Source organism: Elaeis guineensis, chromosome 4 (genome assembly GCF_000442705.2).
Source record: "Elaeis guineensis isolate ETL-2024a chromosome 4, EG11, whole genome shotgun sequence".
In the NCBI taxonomy this organism is placed as follows: Eukaryota; Viridiplantae; Streptophyta; class Magnoliopsida; order Arecales; family Arecaceae; genus Elaeis; species Elaeis guineensis.
This window is the reverse complement of record NC_025996.2, coordinates 136372583-136390387: the sequence shown is the minus strand read 5'-3', so window position 1 is coordinate 136390387 and position 17805 is coordinate 136372583. Positions and strand designations below refer to the sequence as shown.

The 17805-nt window shown below is 49.9% G+C and overlaps 1 protein-coding gene and 1 pseudogene across 1 annotated transcript; both read right to left on the bottom strand.

Annotated features, from left to right (window-relative positions):
- Positions 1–439: 439 nt before the first annotated feature.
- On the bottom strand, positions 440–1138 carry LOC140857412 (wall-associated receptor kinase 17-like; annotated as a pseudogene).
- Positions 1139–1557: 419 nt separating this feature from the next.
- LOC140857595 (wall-associated receptor kinase-like 14) lies at positions 1558–16576 on the bottom strand. The gene is made up of 2 exons (XM_073256839.1): positions 15783–16576; positions 1558–1850 (listed from the first exon to the last, which is right to left on the bottom strand). Exons 1-2 carry the CDS (start codon positions 16492–16494, stop codon positions 1738–1740), a joined length of 825 nt encoding a protein of 274 aa, XP_073112940.1. The 5' UTR covers positions 16495–16576; the 3' UTR covers positions 1558–1737.
- Between the last annotated feature and the right edge of the window lie 1229 nt (positions 16577–17805).

The following is a 17805-nucleotide window of genomic DNA, read 5'->3' as shown; positions in this document are numbered from 1 at the left end:
ACAAAAAGAGTGGTTTCTCATCAATCCATCACCTTTGGGAGATCCATGGAAGCTAGCATATCATCTTTTAAACTATATTGCCTGCTTGCCTCCTCAGTAATGCATCTACTTGAAGGTCCAATCTCACATAGCGAGTGCCTCTATCTCATTGAGATTTTGGGGAGCTAGCTATTTGATTATGGAACCTCCTTAGCCCTTCTAACTCCATGGTAACTTCTTTCATGGTCGGTCTTTCTTCTCCTTTTAAATTAAACACCTCCTAGCAGTTGTGCAATAAGAAAGAGTTGCTCCATTCCAGCTTCCTCTAAAATTTGAGGCTCTATCAATTGAAGGATGTGCTGCTCGTCAAACATCAATTTAAAAAAAGTAGCTAGATTCCTCTGATCTTCTGACCTAGCAAAAGATACTGGAGTCTCCCTAGTTAATAACTCTGCAAGAACTACCCGAAGCTATAGACATCACTCTTCTTTGTTATCTGGCTTGTATTGAAGTACTCTGGATCCAAGTATCCCAATGTCCCTTGCACAAGGTGGTAATATGTGTTTGATCAAATGGGACTAACCTTGAAGCTCCAAAGTCTGATACTTTAGCTCTATAATTCTCATCTAATAGTATATTTGTGGACTTGACATCTCTGTGAATGATTGGCACTGAAGCAGCCGAGTGCAGATATGCCAATGCTTCAGCAGCTTCTGCAGCTATCCTTAAACGAACTTCCCATGGCATTGAGAACCATGACTTTGACCATGGATATGGTGGAAGAGGGTTCCGTTGGATATGAACTCATATACAAGCAATGGAACTTGAGTCTCTAAACAGCAACCCAAGAGTTGACAACATTCTATGATTGATTTGAGAAAGGATGATTATCTCATTAATGAATTGCTCGATTTGGCTCTCGTCAACAAATTTGGACTTCTTGATGGCCACTATTCCTTGCTTGGCAAAACACCCTTGTATACAATACCATATCCACCACGACCGAGGATTTGGCTTTCGTTGAAGTTGTTGGTTGCCATTTCTAGTTCCTTTATATTGAAGATCTTAAATGTTGCATTAGACCCTTGACGTAAGATTTGTTGCTGTAGAAACAAGCCTCCATTTTTCTGAAAGAACTTGGCTTTTATCTTGATTAGTTTTTTTTTGTTGAAAAGCCAGTATAACCACAAACTTCCAGGGATAATAAACAAGAGGCTTAGCCCACACCTGCATATAACCATCGAAGTTTAGTTTTAAAATTCTTAGTTGATGGAAGATCTTTTCAGCAAGGGCAGCAGAAGGTTTTATTCCGAAGCTTTGAAACTTTAAACAAAAATAGAAATTATATCACTCCAGTTGTATATAAGACATAACAACTGATATCCACGTATTAATGGTTTAGGTTGGCTGGGTCCAAAATTCACAAAGCTCATTGTATAACATGGAAGAGGCAGACTAGTTGCATTTTATTCTTTTTTTGCCTTTTGTCCATGATACTATTCTAGAAAAGCTATTCAATCTTTAACAACCATTCATATTTAGGTCAGACATTAAGTAGACAAGAGGTCCACTTGTATTAGAAGGACCACATTTGGCTATGAGCAATAAGAACAATTATTCTTAAAGCTGAGCAAATTCCTTGTTGATCTTAAACATTAATAAAGTGGTTGATCATAATATTGTGCTTGCCCAGTCCTAGGATTGGAGACCAGAGTTGGAATTGGCTTGTTCCTACTTTATTATGTGATCTCTTTCCATTTATGAATTACTATCGTGAAGCACTAAAGATTGATAGTTACCTGAAATGAACAAGCCTACTCTGGTGCATCTGCCTGATATGTATTTTGAAGCACTGCATCGAGAAACCTGAACTGCAGTAAGCCAACAGGAGACAACAAAACAAAAAATGTTAGAACTCTCAGTCAGCTATCTATGCTATATTACTTGCACTGCAGTTTTGTAGGGTTTTCTAAACTCAAAACATCTGTTATTTATTTATTTTTTTAACCCTAATTACATGTGACCATGATATAACAAATTTATGATCATCGAATTATACAATGACTCAACTGCAGACAATTGCAACAAGATACATTATGCCATCGAAGAAATATTGCAATCCCAAAGCTGGAGATATCTAATTAGCAGTTGTATACCATAAATGGTTGCAGTTGGTCAGTCGTAGTTGAACTGCAATCTTAATGGGTCTAGTAGCATCAAACCATATTTCTACAAGGATAAAGTAGGATCTGGATGTCAACACGTCTCCATTCTTCTAAAAACTAGGTTTTGCTATTACCCTTATGCGCTGATAATTATAGGGTGCTGCAAGTTTGTTATTTGCAATAATAGCAGAAAATAGTATTTTAATAATGACTGTTATAGTGGATTCACTTAAATTAATGTTCATATAATATAATATTGGTTTCTGAATTGGCGTGAGACTTGTATTTGGAAAACAAGATCACAGCAAAAGAATGCAATGATTTTCTTCAAGGAGTTGGAATAAATAGTTGTTATTCTTTTACTTAAGATTGTCTGAAATAAATAAATTACTTCTTATTCTAGTCCACGAGTATTTAGCATGTTTCATGCGCAAGGCCTGCTAGAAAATAAGAGGAAAAGAAAGCGAGTCAGGAAGGAAGCCAAATGTAGACCCCCCCCCCCACCCAACACACACCACAACCCAAAGAAAAAAAAATAATAATAATAATAATAAAAAGAAGAAATTCCCGCTAAGTATTAGATATATTCTTATATGTACGTTATTCGAGTGAATGTGGAGGCTATGTGAACTTGGAATTAAAAAAATTAAAAGTTGTCTTGTAGAGAGATTGAAGTATATTCAAGACATGGTTGGTGAAAGGAATGAAATCCGGGCCCCATGGATGGATATTAAGAGAGAAAGAAAAAAAAACCATTTTTTAATATTATTCCAGCAAAATAAATAATAAAATCCTTTCATATATAATGTGAAAGATTTAACATCAGACACATGCTAAGCATTTGGGAAGCATCCTTTTCAGCTCTCACATGAATGGAGAGTACCGGTTCTCTAATCATGACCAACCATGATTGGTGTGATGCCATGATTGGATGGGCCCCACCTATACATTGTTATATATATAAAATGGGGGCTCTTTCAATCACGACCATCGTATCAATCATGGATGGCCGTGATGGAAAACCCAGCCCTTTGCGAATTCGAGAGAATCTGAAGTCTATTTTAATCATCAAAAGGCAAGTCAATGAACCTCCATTATTCCAATCAGAGAGCCAGAAAGAGACGATAATTTAACTCCTCATTTCCAAGCTTTCCAGGGGCTCATGTGCATCGCTCACACCAAAGACTAGTAATTTGTTAGTTTACCAAAAAAAAAAAAAAAATAGTTATTTATCCAACCACCAATATTCTCAACCATATTAAGAATATCACTCTTATGACATAACAACCACTCATTTTAAGGTTATAAGTTAATAAAAACTATTTACAGAACATAAGTGATACTTCTCAAAATCAAATATTCTAAAAAAGATGTTTAAAAAATTTTATTATTAAAAATATTAAAATAATTGCTAGACTGACTACAAGCAGTATCGTCGTAGCCGTCTAGCATGCCGTAAGCTGACTATAGCCAATTACGCCTCCACTATTAAGGGTGGTAATCGGATCGGATTCGATATAAACGGATCAGATCAGATACGGACCGAATCAAAAAATTTTTGAATCCGAACCCGACTTGTTTATTAAACAAATCAGACTTTAAAATTTGAATTCAATTTATTTAATAAACAGATTATCTGATCCGACCTATTTATAACCTGATTATAACTCAATTAAAAGACTAATAAAATCCAACCCATTTATAGCTTTGTTTTAAAAAAATAAAAAAATAAAAATCTGCTCCATAGCCTTCGCCTGATCGTACTCTCATCGCCTCCTGCTTTGCTCGATCGGAGCTCCTTGGCCTCCTTCGGCTCCGATGCTTTGTTCCAAACTCCACCATGATCCCCTCCATCGAGCTCCCAACCGCTACCACATGGGCGTAGTGGACCACCACGGCACCGTCCACTGGGCACTGGGTCACCGATCATTGCTGCATGGCAGCGGGATCCACAGGCCATAGCTTCTGCCGATGTCGTTGGAGCAAGGAGCAAGAGAAGTGGACGACGTGCATAGCGGTGGAGTGGGTGGGAAGGGAACACCGTTGTCATCGAGAAGGGAGAGGAGGGAGCAAACCTAGAAGAGGGATTTAATGGCAACATAGGTGGTGGCATTTGGGGAGTACTTCGGTCGATGTCCCATTACCTCTTTCATCTTCGATTCCTTCACCTCCAGTAAGCGGCAAGCTCGATCGATGTGTTAAACTCGGCCTCGGCAATCTCTGGAACGGCGGCGGCAAAGAAGAAATAAAGGGAGGGTAAGAACGCGGAAAACCCTAGCCATAGGATCTAGGATATTGACGAGATACAAGGGATAGTGTGGGTATGGTGTGATCGAAAATCGATAAAATACAAGTGGTAGCATGGCGTGCCATCCACTGTAGGATTTGATGTGGTCCAATTGCCATATCACGCAACACGGAGTGAAAGAGTCCAATTAGCTCGTTACTCAGGCTATTTTGATGACCCAATTAATAATATACAAGTTCAATCCAAAAATTATATAGGTTAAACGGATTTAGTAGGTTAGATAATTCAAATCTGAATCTGATCTAAATAAAAATAAATTAAATAGATTAATTTATTTATGATCATTGTTGCGGCCAATCCCCATCGTCTGGTCGTCGGGAACGAGTGCCTGCAAAAGAAAGTCCGCACTGACCGGAGGCGGCTCCGGTGGGGACCCTCCGACGGTCAAGTCAGAGAGGAGATTAGGCAACAGTGAGAAGAAAACAAGGAGCTCAGCGAGAGAGAGAGAGAGAGCAACCCTGAGAGTTTTGAAAGGACCTCTAGCACTGTTGCCTTCCCCGATATATATAGTGGGGCGTGGCATGGCGCCGTTATTAATGGCGCGGACAATTGAGAATTGTCAATTCACTGTAGACTGTCAGAGTCACCGTAAAGTGTCAAATCATCGTGGGCTGTCCAACGCAGGGTTGACCCATACCCTAGGTGGGATAATGCCCCTAGGTGGCAGTGCCGCATGCCGTTGTCAGGACCGACAGTCTCTGACAGAAGTATGGTGATTGGAGGAATCGACCGACCTTGGGTCGGTGGCCAGCTGGGGGCGTCGGGTAGAGATTCGGATCCCTCCGACGGTCAGTCAGGCATGTTGCGGGAGTCGGGCATCGGACCCCCTGGTGCAGTCGGTCGGAGGGCAGGAAGGGTCTGCCCGACCGACATATCCTCGGTCGATCGATAGTCGTCGATCGATCGGTCGGTCGGTCGGATTTTCGACTGTAAGTCGGCATGAGCGGATTGGCGGTATTCCCCAACAGTTGCCCCCCTCCACTCCTGAGTCGGACGGTGCGCTGGTCGATGTCTTCGTTTGGGCAGCAGCGTCGGGCGAAAAGGAGTGGATCCTCTGTGTGCCAGGTTCTGACCGTACCGCAGGTTGATATGATGTCAGGCGTCTCATGAATATCGGGCGATTCGCCGGTGTCAGCTGTCCAGTTGGTGTCAGATGCCTCGTCGGTGTCAGACATCTCGTCGGTGTCAGACGTCCTGTCGGTGTCAGGTATTTTCGTCCCATCGAAAAGGAAAATCGTCGTTCCCGCCGCCCCTTCTGGGATACGAAACGTCACGGCCTCCGCGCCACGTGGCATGTGGCCATTGGGATGGGTCGTTGGAGCGGATTGAGGTGACGTTGCTTGATCTGAGGATGGGTGTGTTGGACCGTCGGGCCGACGGATGGCCCGGATGATGCCACGCGGCGAGATCTGGGGACTCCTCATTGGTCGTGCCTTCATCTCGACCGTCGGGGGTACTATATATACAGGGTCGCCCATATTCAGTTTTTACCCCCCCCCCCCGTTACTTTGCTGTCGAGACTCTGCCCGTGTAATCCCTCATTCCAGGTACTCTTCTCTGCTTCCTTTCTTCTTAGGAGCTCCCTCTTCTTCTTCTTGGGGCCATCATCACCTTCACCGTCTCCTCCTCCCTACCTTCTTCTTCATTTCCTCGTCTTTTGTTCCAGTCCATGGTAGAACATCTCCACGAGGCAGTCGGTCGGGGAGAGCCGACGACGACCCTCGGTCGACCCCGGAGGTGGAGGTTTCTTCACTTTCGGAGCCGAATGTCGATCGCTTCGGGAGCAATATTGCATCCCGGACAGTTTCGGCTATTCGCCCCTGGTGTCAACGGTCGGGTTAACAGCCCGCCTGAGGGCCAGGTGGCCTTCTACGTGGAGAACCTCCGGGCCGGCCTTCATTTTTCGGTCCCGAAGTTTGTCCGAAATATTCTTGACTATTACGGACTGTGCCTGGCACAACTCACGCCAAACTCAGTTCGGCTAATAGTCAGTTTTGCTCTTCTGTGTCGGCTTTTGCCGACTGATCCTCGAATTTTCCTCTTCCGAGCTTTCTTCGTCCTCCGACCCCATCCTAAAGCCCGAGGGTGGTGGTACTTCAATCCTCGGAAGGGGCTTTCTTTCATCACTGATCTTCCGTCGTCCATTCATGGATGGAAGAACCAGTTCTTCTTCGCATCCTCCTCCGCTCCCTGGGGGTTTCCTGCCCGTTGGGGAATCTCCGAACCGAATCGAACGAGAATAGTCGGGTGGAAGCCGAGGATCGGGAAGACTTCCACCGACTAAAGGACATCTCGGTGCCGAAGCAGAGGGAGCTCGTCACCGAGCAGGCCCTGTACGACGCCGGCCTCAACCCGATCCCTCGCTTAGGTTGGTTTTTCATTTTTCTTGCCCTTTTTCTTCTCTTTGTTTTTTCTTTATGGTGCTGACCGTCTGTCGTTGCTTGCAGATATGCCGCCGAGATCAAGACTGATGGCAGCTGACGTACGTCAATACGCCATTCGAAAGAGACCGGCGCAAGGGGTCGGGCCGTAGCGGCCTCCCAAGAGGCCCCACGTAGCTCCGCCGAGCGAACCGACTGGGTCGGGGGCAGAGTCCGTCATCGCACTGTCGGCACCGACAGTGCTCATCGAGGTCCCGTCCGAGGGACCGTCGGGCGAGGGCGCCGCCTCGCCCGAAAGAAGGGCGGCCGATGAGTCGGTCGATGGCACACCGGCTGCTCAGCCGGTGGAGAAGGATCGGGAGGAGGCACACGAGCCCGAGCGACCTGCGCCCGCTGCTACCGTGCCATCGGTCGAGACTCGGTCGGGCTCAAGCTTGCCGTCCATCTTCGACGTCAGGGCCTGGGCGTCCGGTCGAGGGAAGGCCCCTATGGCATCGGGCGACGAAGGACGGTCGGCCGACGGTGGAGGATCGACCGACTTCCCACTCCCCGAAGGTGCATCGGGCCTGGCCAACCACGACTTGGCCAGGAGGCTGTGCCTGGCGCTCCTCCTTCCCGCCGACATCGAGGCGATGAAGAACCAGCGTGTCTCCGACATGCTGTCTTCGTTCTACCCGATGATGATCCGGGTAAGTCCTTCTTTCCTTCGTTTCCAACGTGGTTTCCGTAGGCTCGGCCTCCTGACAGTCGGTTTTGTTTTGTGCAGCTGGTTTACAACATATCCGAGCTAGAGGTCGGATACCGAAAGTTCGACGACATGCGCGCAGCTTGGAGAGACAAAGTCACGGCTGTTGAAGCCGACAAGGTCGTCTTGGTCGACCAGCTGCAGCAGTCAGTCGAACGGGAGGGCCGACTCGAGGGGGAGGTCTCCCGACTTTCGGAGGAGGTCTCCCGACTCAAGGGAGCCTTGGCGACGTCGGAGTCAGAGCTGCAGTCGACCCGGGATGACGCGAAGAAGAAGTCTCGGACCGTCCATCGGCTTCGGCACGAGCGGGACAGCTTCGCCAAGGAGCTGGAGGCCGACCGTGAGCAGCTCCGAGTGAGCCTCAAAAATCTTGCTAAGGCCGAGGAAGGTCTGTCCGTCACCTAGGCCGACACAGACGTCGCGAGGGGCAGAAGCGGAGTCGGCGAAGGAGGCCCTGGGTCGGGCCATCGAAGACTTCCGTGACTCGAAAGAGTACCGAGAAGAACTTCTGGAGAGTGGCTTCCTTTCGTACTGGGTCGGGTATGAGGATGCTCGGAAAGCTATTCGAAGCCTGTACTCAGAGCTTGATCTCAGCAGCATTGTTCTGCCAGAGTCGGAGGCCCCAGCTGCGGAGGAGACGGCCGACCCAGCATCGGGAGGCCTCACCACCAGGGCAGAAGCCGAAGAAGACGCAGAGCGAGCTACCGAAGATCGGGCGGCCCCGACTATTGAAGTCAGAGTGAGTTCGCCGATCATCCCCCCGTCGTTATCCAGTGGAGGAGGCCGACTCTGAGGACTAGTCGGTTTTCTATTTTTGTTTTTCTTTTTGCTCCAGCTTGTATCCGGGCTTTGGCCCAACTTGTAAGCTTATTTTGATTTTTAATGAAATCAAAGTCAGAGTTTTTTGGACTCGAACTTTTCCCTTCTGCATGTCTTTCTTTTTTCCATGTGTTGCGGAATGCATTCGAACATGTAAGTCGCTAACCCATATAGATTAGTTAGGACGTTCGGTAATTCATGCCGCCACGAAGGTAGAACAAGTCCCGACTTTGGATCGGCCTTTCGATGGTCGAGGGCCCAAGTCAGGCGTCTTTCGCCTGGCTGTGAGTCGGACGTGTTCGTTGAGTCGAAAGCCGACCGACCGTCGGATAAGACTTGGCAGTCGGGTCTCTTTCAACGCATTCAGTCAGATGTCGTCTGACGCGTCCAGTCGGAGAAATGATGATAAGTCGGATCCTGATACCCTTATGTCGGGTACTTACACTGTGCCACATGATATACGGTGGTGAGCCGAATATCTTTCGGCCGGCCGTAGCTCGGTCGGTGAGTCATGAATGCGACAGTGGTCGCTTCGTGTGATAGACGGTGGTAAGCCGAATATCCTTCGACCGGTCGTAGCTCAGTCGGTGAGTCGCGACGGCAATCGCGCAGGCGTTAAGCCTTTCTTTGGTCGGGGCTCAGTCAGCAAGTTAGCCGATCGTTTGGCCCGAAACACTGATCGTAGAAGGAGTGTTAACTCCCGTTGTCGTGGTCGGTTCGGCCCTTGTGAGCGTTCGATGCATCGTCGGCGATCGGACCGTCGGTTCCACGTGGACATTAAGTCCGAGTCGGGACGTCGGGACTCGGCCTTCTTGGCGAGCGCCGATCGTCAGTCAAAGAGTGAAAACTCCAAAACTTGGAGCTGGTTTTGCATTCCAAATGAACAGGTACAAAGCTCATTGGTGATACAACTTCAGGTTGTCAACGTTCCAGGTTCGGCGAATCAATTTCCCTTCCAGAGTTTCCAGCCGGTAAGCCCTTGGCCCGTAGGTGTCCGCCATCGTGTAGGGCCCTTCCCAATTCGGAGCTAGCTTCCCTTGGTCCAGGGGCTTCGAGACTTCTGCCTTTCTCAAGACTAAGTCTCCAGGCCTGAAAAGCTTTGGCTTGACCTTGGCGTTGTAATATCGGGCTACCCTCTGTCGGTATGAAGCCATGCGAAGTTGAGCCTCGTTTCGTAGTTCGGGGAGGAGGTCTAGGTCGGCTCTCCGGCAATCAGAGTTGTCCGGCTCTTGATACCGCTCGATCCTGGTAGATGGCAGCCCAATCTCGAGTGATATCATCGCCTCCGTCCCATAGGCCAAACTGAAAGGCGACTCCCCGGTCGGAACGCGGGGGTCGTTCGATAAGCCCACAGAATAGAGCCCAGCTCATCGACCCAGAGGCCTTTGGCTTCATTTAGTCGGGTTTTGAGCCCGTGTAGTATGGTCCGGTTGGTCACCTCGACTTCGCCATTGGACTGTGGGTGCCCGACTGAAGTCAGTCGGTGCGTGATGTGAAACCTCGTGCAGAAGTCTCTGAAGTTTGATTGTCGAATTATCGTCCATTGTTGGTGATAATGGTATGCGGCAATCCGAACCTGAAGATGATGGACTTCTGAACGAAGTCCTCCATCTTGCACTCGATAATCTGCGCCAAGGGCTTGGCCTCCATCCACTTGGTGAAGTAGTCGATAGCAACGACTATGAACTTCCTTTGGCCCGATGCTGGAGGGAAAGGACCAAGGATATCGACCCCCCATTGAGCAAAGGGCCATGGGACGGCGATAGGAGCGATTTGGCTGGCTGGTCGGTGTTGTATGTGGGCATACTTCTGGCACGGTTCACACTTTCGAACCAACTTAGTCGCATCCTTCCTCATGGTGGGCCAGTAGTAACCCTGTCGTAGGATCTTGTAGGCTAAGGATTTGCCCCCCAAGTGACTCCCGCAGATTCCTTCGTACACTTCTCTGAGTGCGTAATCTACGTCGGTCGGTCCCAAGCACCTGAGCAAGGGAAGGGAGAACGACCTTTTGTAGAGTCGGCCATCCATGATCACATATTGGGAGGCCGACCATCGGAGCCGCCTGGCCTCCGCGGGATCTTCGGGGCTGATGCCGTCGGTCAGGTACCGAACAATCAGATCCATCCAGCTTGGTTCAGCCGCCAGTTGTAGCACCTCCTCGACCTTGTCGATACTCGGCTGCTCGAGATTCTCCACGAACGTCCGGTCCAAAGAGTCGAAAGCCGAGGTCGCCAGCCTGGAGAGTGCGTCGGCCCGGGCGTTCTCCGACCTAGGGATGTGGGAGATTTCAAAATACTCGAGGCGCGTCACGAGATCCTTCACTTTCTGGAGATATTTTGCCATGGCTGGATCTCGCGCCTCGAATTCGCCTTTGACCTGCCCCACGATCAGCTGAGAGTCGGAGAATGCTCGAAGGCTGTCGATCCCAAGTTCCCTTGCCATCCTCAAGCCGGCGAGGAGCGCTTCATACTCGACTTGGTTATTGGAGGCTTTGAAGTCGAATCGGAGGGCGTACTCGGTGACTACCCCATCCGAGTTGGTGAGCAGGAACCCAGCCCCACTCCCTTGAGCGTTTGAAGCTCCGTCGATGTGCAGTACCCAGGTGGAGATCGGGTCGGGCCTGGAGATCGCGTCTCGTCTGGGGTCCACGTCTTCCGACCCTTTGTCGTTCGTCAGGCATTCTGCGATGAAGTCGACCAGGACCTAGGCCTTTAAGGCAGGTCGCGGCCGGTACTGTATGTCGAACTCGCTGAGCTTCATCACCCAGTTCGCTAGTCATCCCGATGTATCAGGTCGGCGCAGTATCGACCTCAGGGGCTGATTGATGAGAACCACAATGGCATGCGCCTGAAAATATGGGCGGAGTCGCTGCACGGAGATGGTCAGGGCGAAAATCATCTTTTCCATCTCCGAATATCGAGCTTCAGCACCGCGGAGCACTTTGCTGGTATAGTAGATAGGTTGATGAGTTCGGCTCTCATTTTCTCGGACGAGCACCGAACTGACCGCCTCGGAGGAAGTGGCCAAATAGAGATACAATGTCTCCCCGACCCCCGGCTTCACAAGCAACGGCGGGGAAGTCAAATAGCTCTTCAAATCCTCGAAGGCCCGTTGGCACTCATCCGACCAAGAGTTTTGAAGAACGGGAGGCACCTTTCAGCCGATCGAGAGATGAACCGGCTGAGAGCGATGATCTTTTCGTTCAGCTGCTGGACCTCCTTCTTGATGTTCGGATGGCGCATGTCGATGATTGCCTTTATTTTCTCAGGGTTAGCCTCGATTCCTCGTTGAGAAACGAGGAACCTGAGAAACTTCCTCGAGGTCACTCCAAAAGCTCACTTAGTCGGATTCAGCTTCATTCGATGTTGTCGTAGAGTGCGAAAAGCCTCTTCGAGGTCTCGAACATGATCTGCAGTCTGCGCACTTTTTACCAGCATGTCGTCCACGTATACTTCCATATTGCGCCCGATCTGATTTTTGAAGACCTTATTGACAAGTTGTTGGTAGGTGGCGCCGGCATTCTTCAGCCCGAAGGGCATCACTCGGTAGTAGTAGAGGCCCTTGGGGATCACGAAGGCAGTGTGCTCCTCGTCCTCGGGCACCATCCGGATCTGGTTGTACCCGATGAAGGCATCCATGAAGCTGAGCAGTCAAAATCCGGACATCGCATCCACCAGCTGGTCGATCTTTGGGAGTGGAAAACTGTTCTTTGGACAGGCCCGATTCAAATCGGTATAGTCGATGCAAATCCTCCACTTTTCGTTGGCCTTCTTCACCATAACAACATTAGCGAGCCAATCGGGATATGTAGTTTCTCTGATGAAGCCCGTCTCGAGTAGCTTGTCCACTTCTTCGTTGATGGCCTTCTATCTTTCAGGAGCAAAAGACCTTTTCTTTTGCCTCACCGGCCTCATCGTCGGATCGATGTTGAGTTGGTGCATTATTGTTTTCGGGGGGATCTCCGACATATCTGCTGCCGACCAAGCAAATACGTCAGCGTTGGCCTTCAGCAGCTCCGCCAACCGTCATCGTTCTGGGTCGGGTAGCTGAGACCCGACCCATACCTGTCGGTCGGGGTTCTCCGCTATCGAGATGGGAATGAGCTGTTCGGCCGGTGAGCCCCGTTCTCCCTCCTCCCGTTGGTCTAATTTGTCGATCGTCAGGGAGCCCTTCAACTCGTCGCTTTGAGCAGAGATCTGGAAGCATCGGCGAGCGAGTTGTTGGTCTCCGCGCACCTCTCCGACTCCATTTTTGGTCGAAAATCGGACCAAGAGATGGTACGTTGAGACAATCGCCTTGAGGGCGTTTAGTCCGGGTCTTCCAAAGATGGCGTTGTAGGCCGAAGGTACCTGGACGACCGTGAAAGTCAAATGAATCGTGCTTTGTCGTGGTTCAGTGCCGACCGTCACGGGCAGGGTTATTTCTCCTTCCGTCACGACGGCATCCCCGGCGAAGCCTATCAAGGGCGTAGGAACCTCTTGAGTCGGTCGGTTGATAGTCGCATCCGGGAGAAGGTCGAGTAAAACAAAACGTTCGTTGAACTTTCATTATCTACAAAAAAATTTTTTACATCATAGTTCGCTATTGTCGCCGAGACAACAACAGCGTCGTCGTGGGGAGTTTGGATGCCCCAAGCATCTTCTTCCGTGAAGGTAATTACGTCGTCCAGGCGCGGCCTCTTCGTCGGCTCCCCTCCAGCAGACATCCCGGGGTCAAGTCGTTTGGAAATCATATTGATGACCCCGACCGTTGGCTGATTAGTCGTCGCTTCTTCAGTCAGTTGGAGTCGTCGATCGGCGACTGGTTGAGTTGACGGGTTCCTCCAGAATTTATCGAGATACCCTCGGTGGATGAGAGCTTCGATCTCATCCTTAAGCTGGATGCATTGCTCGGTATTGTGGCCGTGGCCCCGGTGGAATCGACAGTACTTCCGTCGGTCGAGGCCTTTTGCCTTCAGAGGCGGAGGTCGTCGCAGGTACTGTTCTCCCTCGATCTCCATTAGAATCTGCGCACGGAGAGTAGAGAGAGGAGTGTAGGAGTCATACCTGGGGTGTGTCGGCCTCGGAGTCTGCCGTCGGGGCGACTTCTGGTTTCATCGCGGGGGCGAGACCCGACCGTCGGTCGGGGGCCTACTAGGTTCGGCGGGGTCCTGATCCTTTCTCCGCTTTTCCTTCGGGCCTTTGAACTCGGTCAAGCGCTGGTCGGAGGCTCTTTCGTCCGCGCGCATGTACTTGTACGCGCGCTCCAGCAGCTCAGCATACATCCGGGGGAGGGTCTTGTCCAGGGAGTAAGTGAACCGGGATGCCCTCAGCCCCCGTTTCATGGCCGAGATAGCCATGTCTTCGTTGAGATCCCGGACCTCAAGCGTGGCCGCGTTGAATCGCATCACGAAGTGTCGGAGCGTCTCGTTTTCTCCCTGTTTGAGGGAGAAAAGGCTGTTCGACATTCGCGGCGGCTTCCGGCTGGTGCTGAAGTGAGCCACGAAAGAGTGCTCGAGCTGCCCGAAGGAGTGGATACTTCCCGATCGAAGATCGGAGTACCAGGCCCTGGCAGCTTTGCGGAGCGTGGCAGGGAAGCCGATGCAAAAGAGAGCGTTGGTTGTCCCTTGAATCGTCATGAGAGCTTTGTAGCTCTCTAGGTGGTCGATTGGGTCGATGGAGCCGTCGTAAGGCTCCACATGCGGCATCTTGAATCGACTGGAGATCGGTTCGTCGAGGATGAGTCGAGAGAGAGGTTGGACGGTCTGGAAGTCAACGTCATTTGAAGACTTCTGCCCGTCCACCTGCAGCTGTGCGAGCCGACGGTCGATTTTCTCGAACCTGCGTTCGTAGTCGTCTGTCCATCGATGCTGGGAGACCCCAGGAGTGGAGTCTCCGGAAGAATCCGAGAGAGAGGCGGATGGCGTTCGTGGGCGTTTCTCCTTCCTTGCTCGCTCTAGCTGGGAGGGAGAATGCTGTCGGGACCGGGGTACGTCGTGCCGCGGCCACCCCTCCTCCTCTCTGTAGGAGCGCTGTGGCAGGTGCTCCTGCGGAGGCGACGGAGATCGACGCGGGCGTCGGCGGCTACTCCTGGAGGGCATCGGACGTGCTGCCGGTTGCCCGACCGGTGATGGCGGCAGGTGGACCGGCTGTTGCTGAAGGCTTTTGACCGCATCCGTCAGCACGGTCATCTGTCGCACGATCGCCGCGATCTGCGCCTCCGTGGTCACCGCGGGGTGTGGAGAGCTAGGTTCCACCGTGGAGGGTGGAGGAGAGGCCTCTTCCCGACGGGAAGAGTGCCTCGCCGATCCAGTGATCCTCGATCGCTGAGCTCTTGTCTTTGTCATCTTGAATTCTGTGGGGGTTACTGTCCCTCGTGCTGTCAATGAAGCACTAACTTTCCTGGCCCCCCCTTCCTGGCACGCCAATCTGTTGCGGCCAATCCCCTCATCGTCTGATCACCGGGAACAAGCGCCTGCAAAAGAAAGTCCGCACTGACCGGAGGCGGCTCCGGCGAGGACCCTCCGACGGTCAAGTCAGAGAGGAGACTAGGCAACAGTGAGAAAAAAACAAGGAGCTCAGCGAGAGAGGGAGAGAGAGAGCAAGCCTGAGAGTTTTCGGAAGGACCTCTAGCACTGTTGCCTTCTCCGATATATATAGTGGGGCGTGGCATGGCGCCGTTATTAATGGCACGGACAATTGAGGAATTGTCAGTTCACTGTAGACTGCTAGAGTCACCGTAAAGGTATCAAATCGTCGTGGGGCTGTCAAATCGCTAGGGTTGACCCATACCCTAGGTGGGATAATGCCCCTAGGCGGCAGTGCCGCGTGCCGTTGTCAGGACCGACAGTCTCTGACAGAAGTACGGCGATTGGAGGAATCGACCGACCTTGGGTCGGTGGCCAGCTGAGGGGCGTCGGATAGAGATTCGGATCCCTCCGACGGTCAGTCGGGCACGTTGCGGGAGTCGGACATCGGACCCCCTGGTGCAGTCGGTCGGGAGGGCAGGAAGGATCTGCCCGACCGACATATCCTCGATCGGTCGATAGTCGTCGATCGATCGGTCGATCGATCGGTCGGCCGGTCGGCCGGTCGGTCGGTATTTTCGACTGTAAGTCGGCGTGAGCGAGATTGATCGATATTCTCCAACTCTAAATTTATTTAATCTAAATTTAAATTTTTTTTTATGATAAATTAAATATAGATCGAATTGACAGAGCAAATCATATTTTATCATCTTCTTCGACCATCCGCTCGTGAGCGCCTTGGTTCCGATCCACCGCGGCCTCAAGTCACGGTCACGGTCACGGTCACGGTCACGCCAACGTAACGCTAGAATCATTCTGAGTGAACCACTCCAGTGCACTCGCGGAGCATCATAACGGAACCAGAGAAGAGGGAACTAACCTTCGCGGCAGCCGTCGCCGGCGCGGAACCCGTCTCCAAAGAACCCCTGGTCACACGAGCACCTGTACCCCGTCTTCCCGGGCACCGCAGTATTCACACGTGTGCACGTCGCATTGGCGGAGCACCGGCACTCGCCGCCGTCCATCCACCACCCGATCTCCGCCTCACCGAACACCAGCTCCGGCTGGGACTTGATAATCCCGTTGTACCTCGCCATGATGAACAACGATTCACACTTAGTCTCGGTGATGATGTCTTTGGATAGATACCCATCCTTCGTTCCGTTAGAGTAGCAGCTTATGTTCTCACCCTTGTGTCCACATTTTGCGAGATCTAATCGCTCAGAAATGAGTTCGCTGGGGAAGAGGCATGGTGAGGCGGCGGGGCTGCAGTTCCGCAGGAACAACCCGTTCCCCAACATCATCGCATAGTTGTTCCCGAAGAGGTCTTGCGCGTCCTGGATCGGGCGGTCGCAGCTCGCCGGGATGGAGACGAGGACACTCTTGGATGTGAAGTTCAGGACGGGAAATCCGCCGAGTAGGATATCGGCCGTGCTGTTGCAGTTGAGGAGGATAGGGCAATCAGGGGAGAAGCCGAAGGGATAGGGGACGACGCTGTTCTCGCCGCAACTCCGGTTACAGCCTTCGGTGGAGATGAAGAAGAAAGCTGCTAAAAGTAGTGAAGGAAGGAAGGTGCTTTGGTACGGAATCATAGTTTTTAAGGAAAGGGATCGATGAATGGAATTGGGTCGGATAAAAGGAGTGGAAACAGAGGGAGATTTCAGAATTTGGGGCAGAGGAAGGGAGGGGAACAGGAATAGCAGGTCCACGGTCTGCGGTGAGGGATGGAATTATGATTGTGTATCGTAATCATTTGGGCCCACAAGTCTCTTCTACTTTGCTCTTCTTTAATTTAGTGGTCGTAGCATGAGGGTATTTTCTTACTCGTTGGATGGGTAACGGACGTACCTGGCTTGAATTGTTATTGTAGAGTGCGAGATACGGAAATTTGGTCAAGAGGGAACGGCCACTAAAACCATTAGACCATTCCACAGCCGAAAACAAGAAGGCCATTGTTCTTGCCAATATTTATGGACTAATGGGGGTAGCTGACGGATAAACTGAGCCTGGGGAGGGGTACAACGGTCATACAGCGAAATATCTATGAATTGATGATGTATCAGTACGACTGACTGAAGATTCTACAGGTTCTTTGTTATTTTAGTGCAAAAAATCGGTGGTAATTGACCCTAAGACGCACGAAATTCCTGCATGGAATGTAATGCATGGGGGTAAAATTTAAATTTTGCGTCCGGGGTTTTTGGATGGGACAGGTATTGCACATTAGGAGAATCTATGGGTTTGGTGCATCTTTTCCTTCTTAGATTACTTTCTACACGCTATCTCTTGCCTTTTTGTTGGATATTTGACCACGCTATGTGCTCAAGTGAAGATAATTTCCTCGAAATATAAGGCAAATTCAATTTCCTTGAAATATAAGGCAAATTTGGAGTGTAGCACTCGGTTGATGCTTATGAGTTCCATTATTCTTTTAAGCTTGATCTGAAAAATATAGCGATAAATTTCTGAAATATAAGATCAACATGGAAAACTTCTTAATTACACGCTTGAGATTTTTTTTTAAATTTTTAACGAGAAAATGATGACAAAAGTCACCTCCATTTTATTTTCTAGATTAAATAGTTTAACAAGAGACACCATTTAATTAAGTTTGGGTTGCGGGGAAACTTGAGTTAAATATTAGATGGTAGTCAGATCAAATTACACTAGCCTCAGAGAGAGAGAGAGAGAGAGAGAGAGAAGAGAGAGAGAGATAATTAAACTTGTAAGACATTTTAAGTATATGTTTGTAATTAAATTAATGCTTATACATTTTTTCTTTTTATTTAATCATTTCAAATGTGCTTTTTCTTATTATTTTTCTTATTTAGTCTATTTATAATTATCCTATATCTAAATTTTCTTAATATAATATCACTATTCAATTTTTATCTTAACCATCC

Excerpts from the sequence above, each read along its gene's own strand:
- LOC140857595 (XM_073256839.1), bottom strand. The coding sequence starts at position 16,494 with ATGATTCCGTACCAAAGCACCTTCCTTCCTTCACTACTTTTAGCAGCT. Across the intron at positions 1,851-15,782 it reads CGGCGACGGCTGCCGCGAAG|TTCAGGTTTCTCGATGCAGT; the intron begins GTTAGTTCCCTC and ends GGCTTACTGCAG.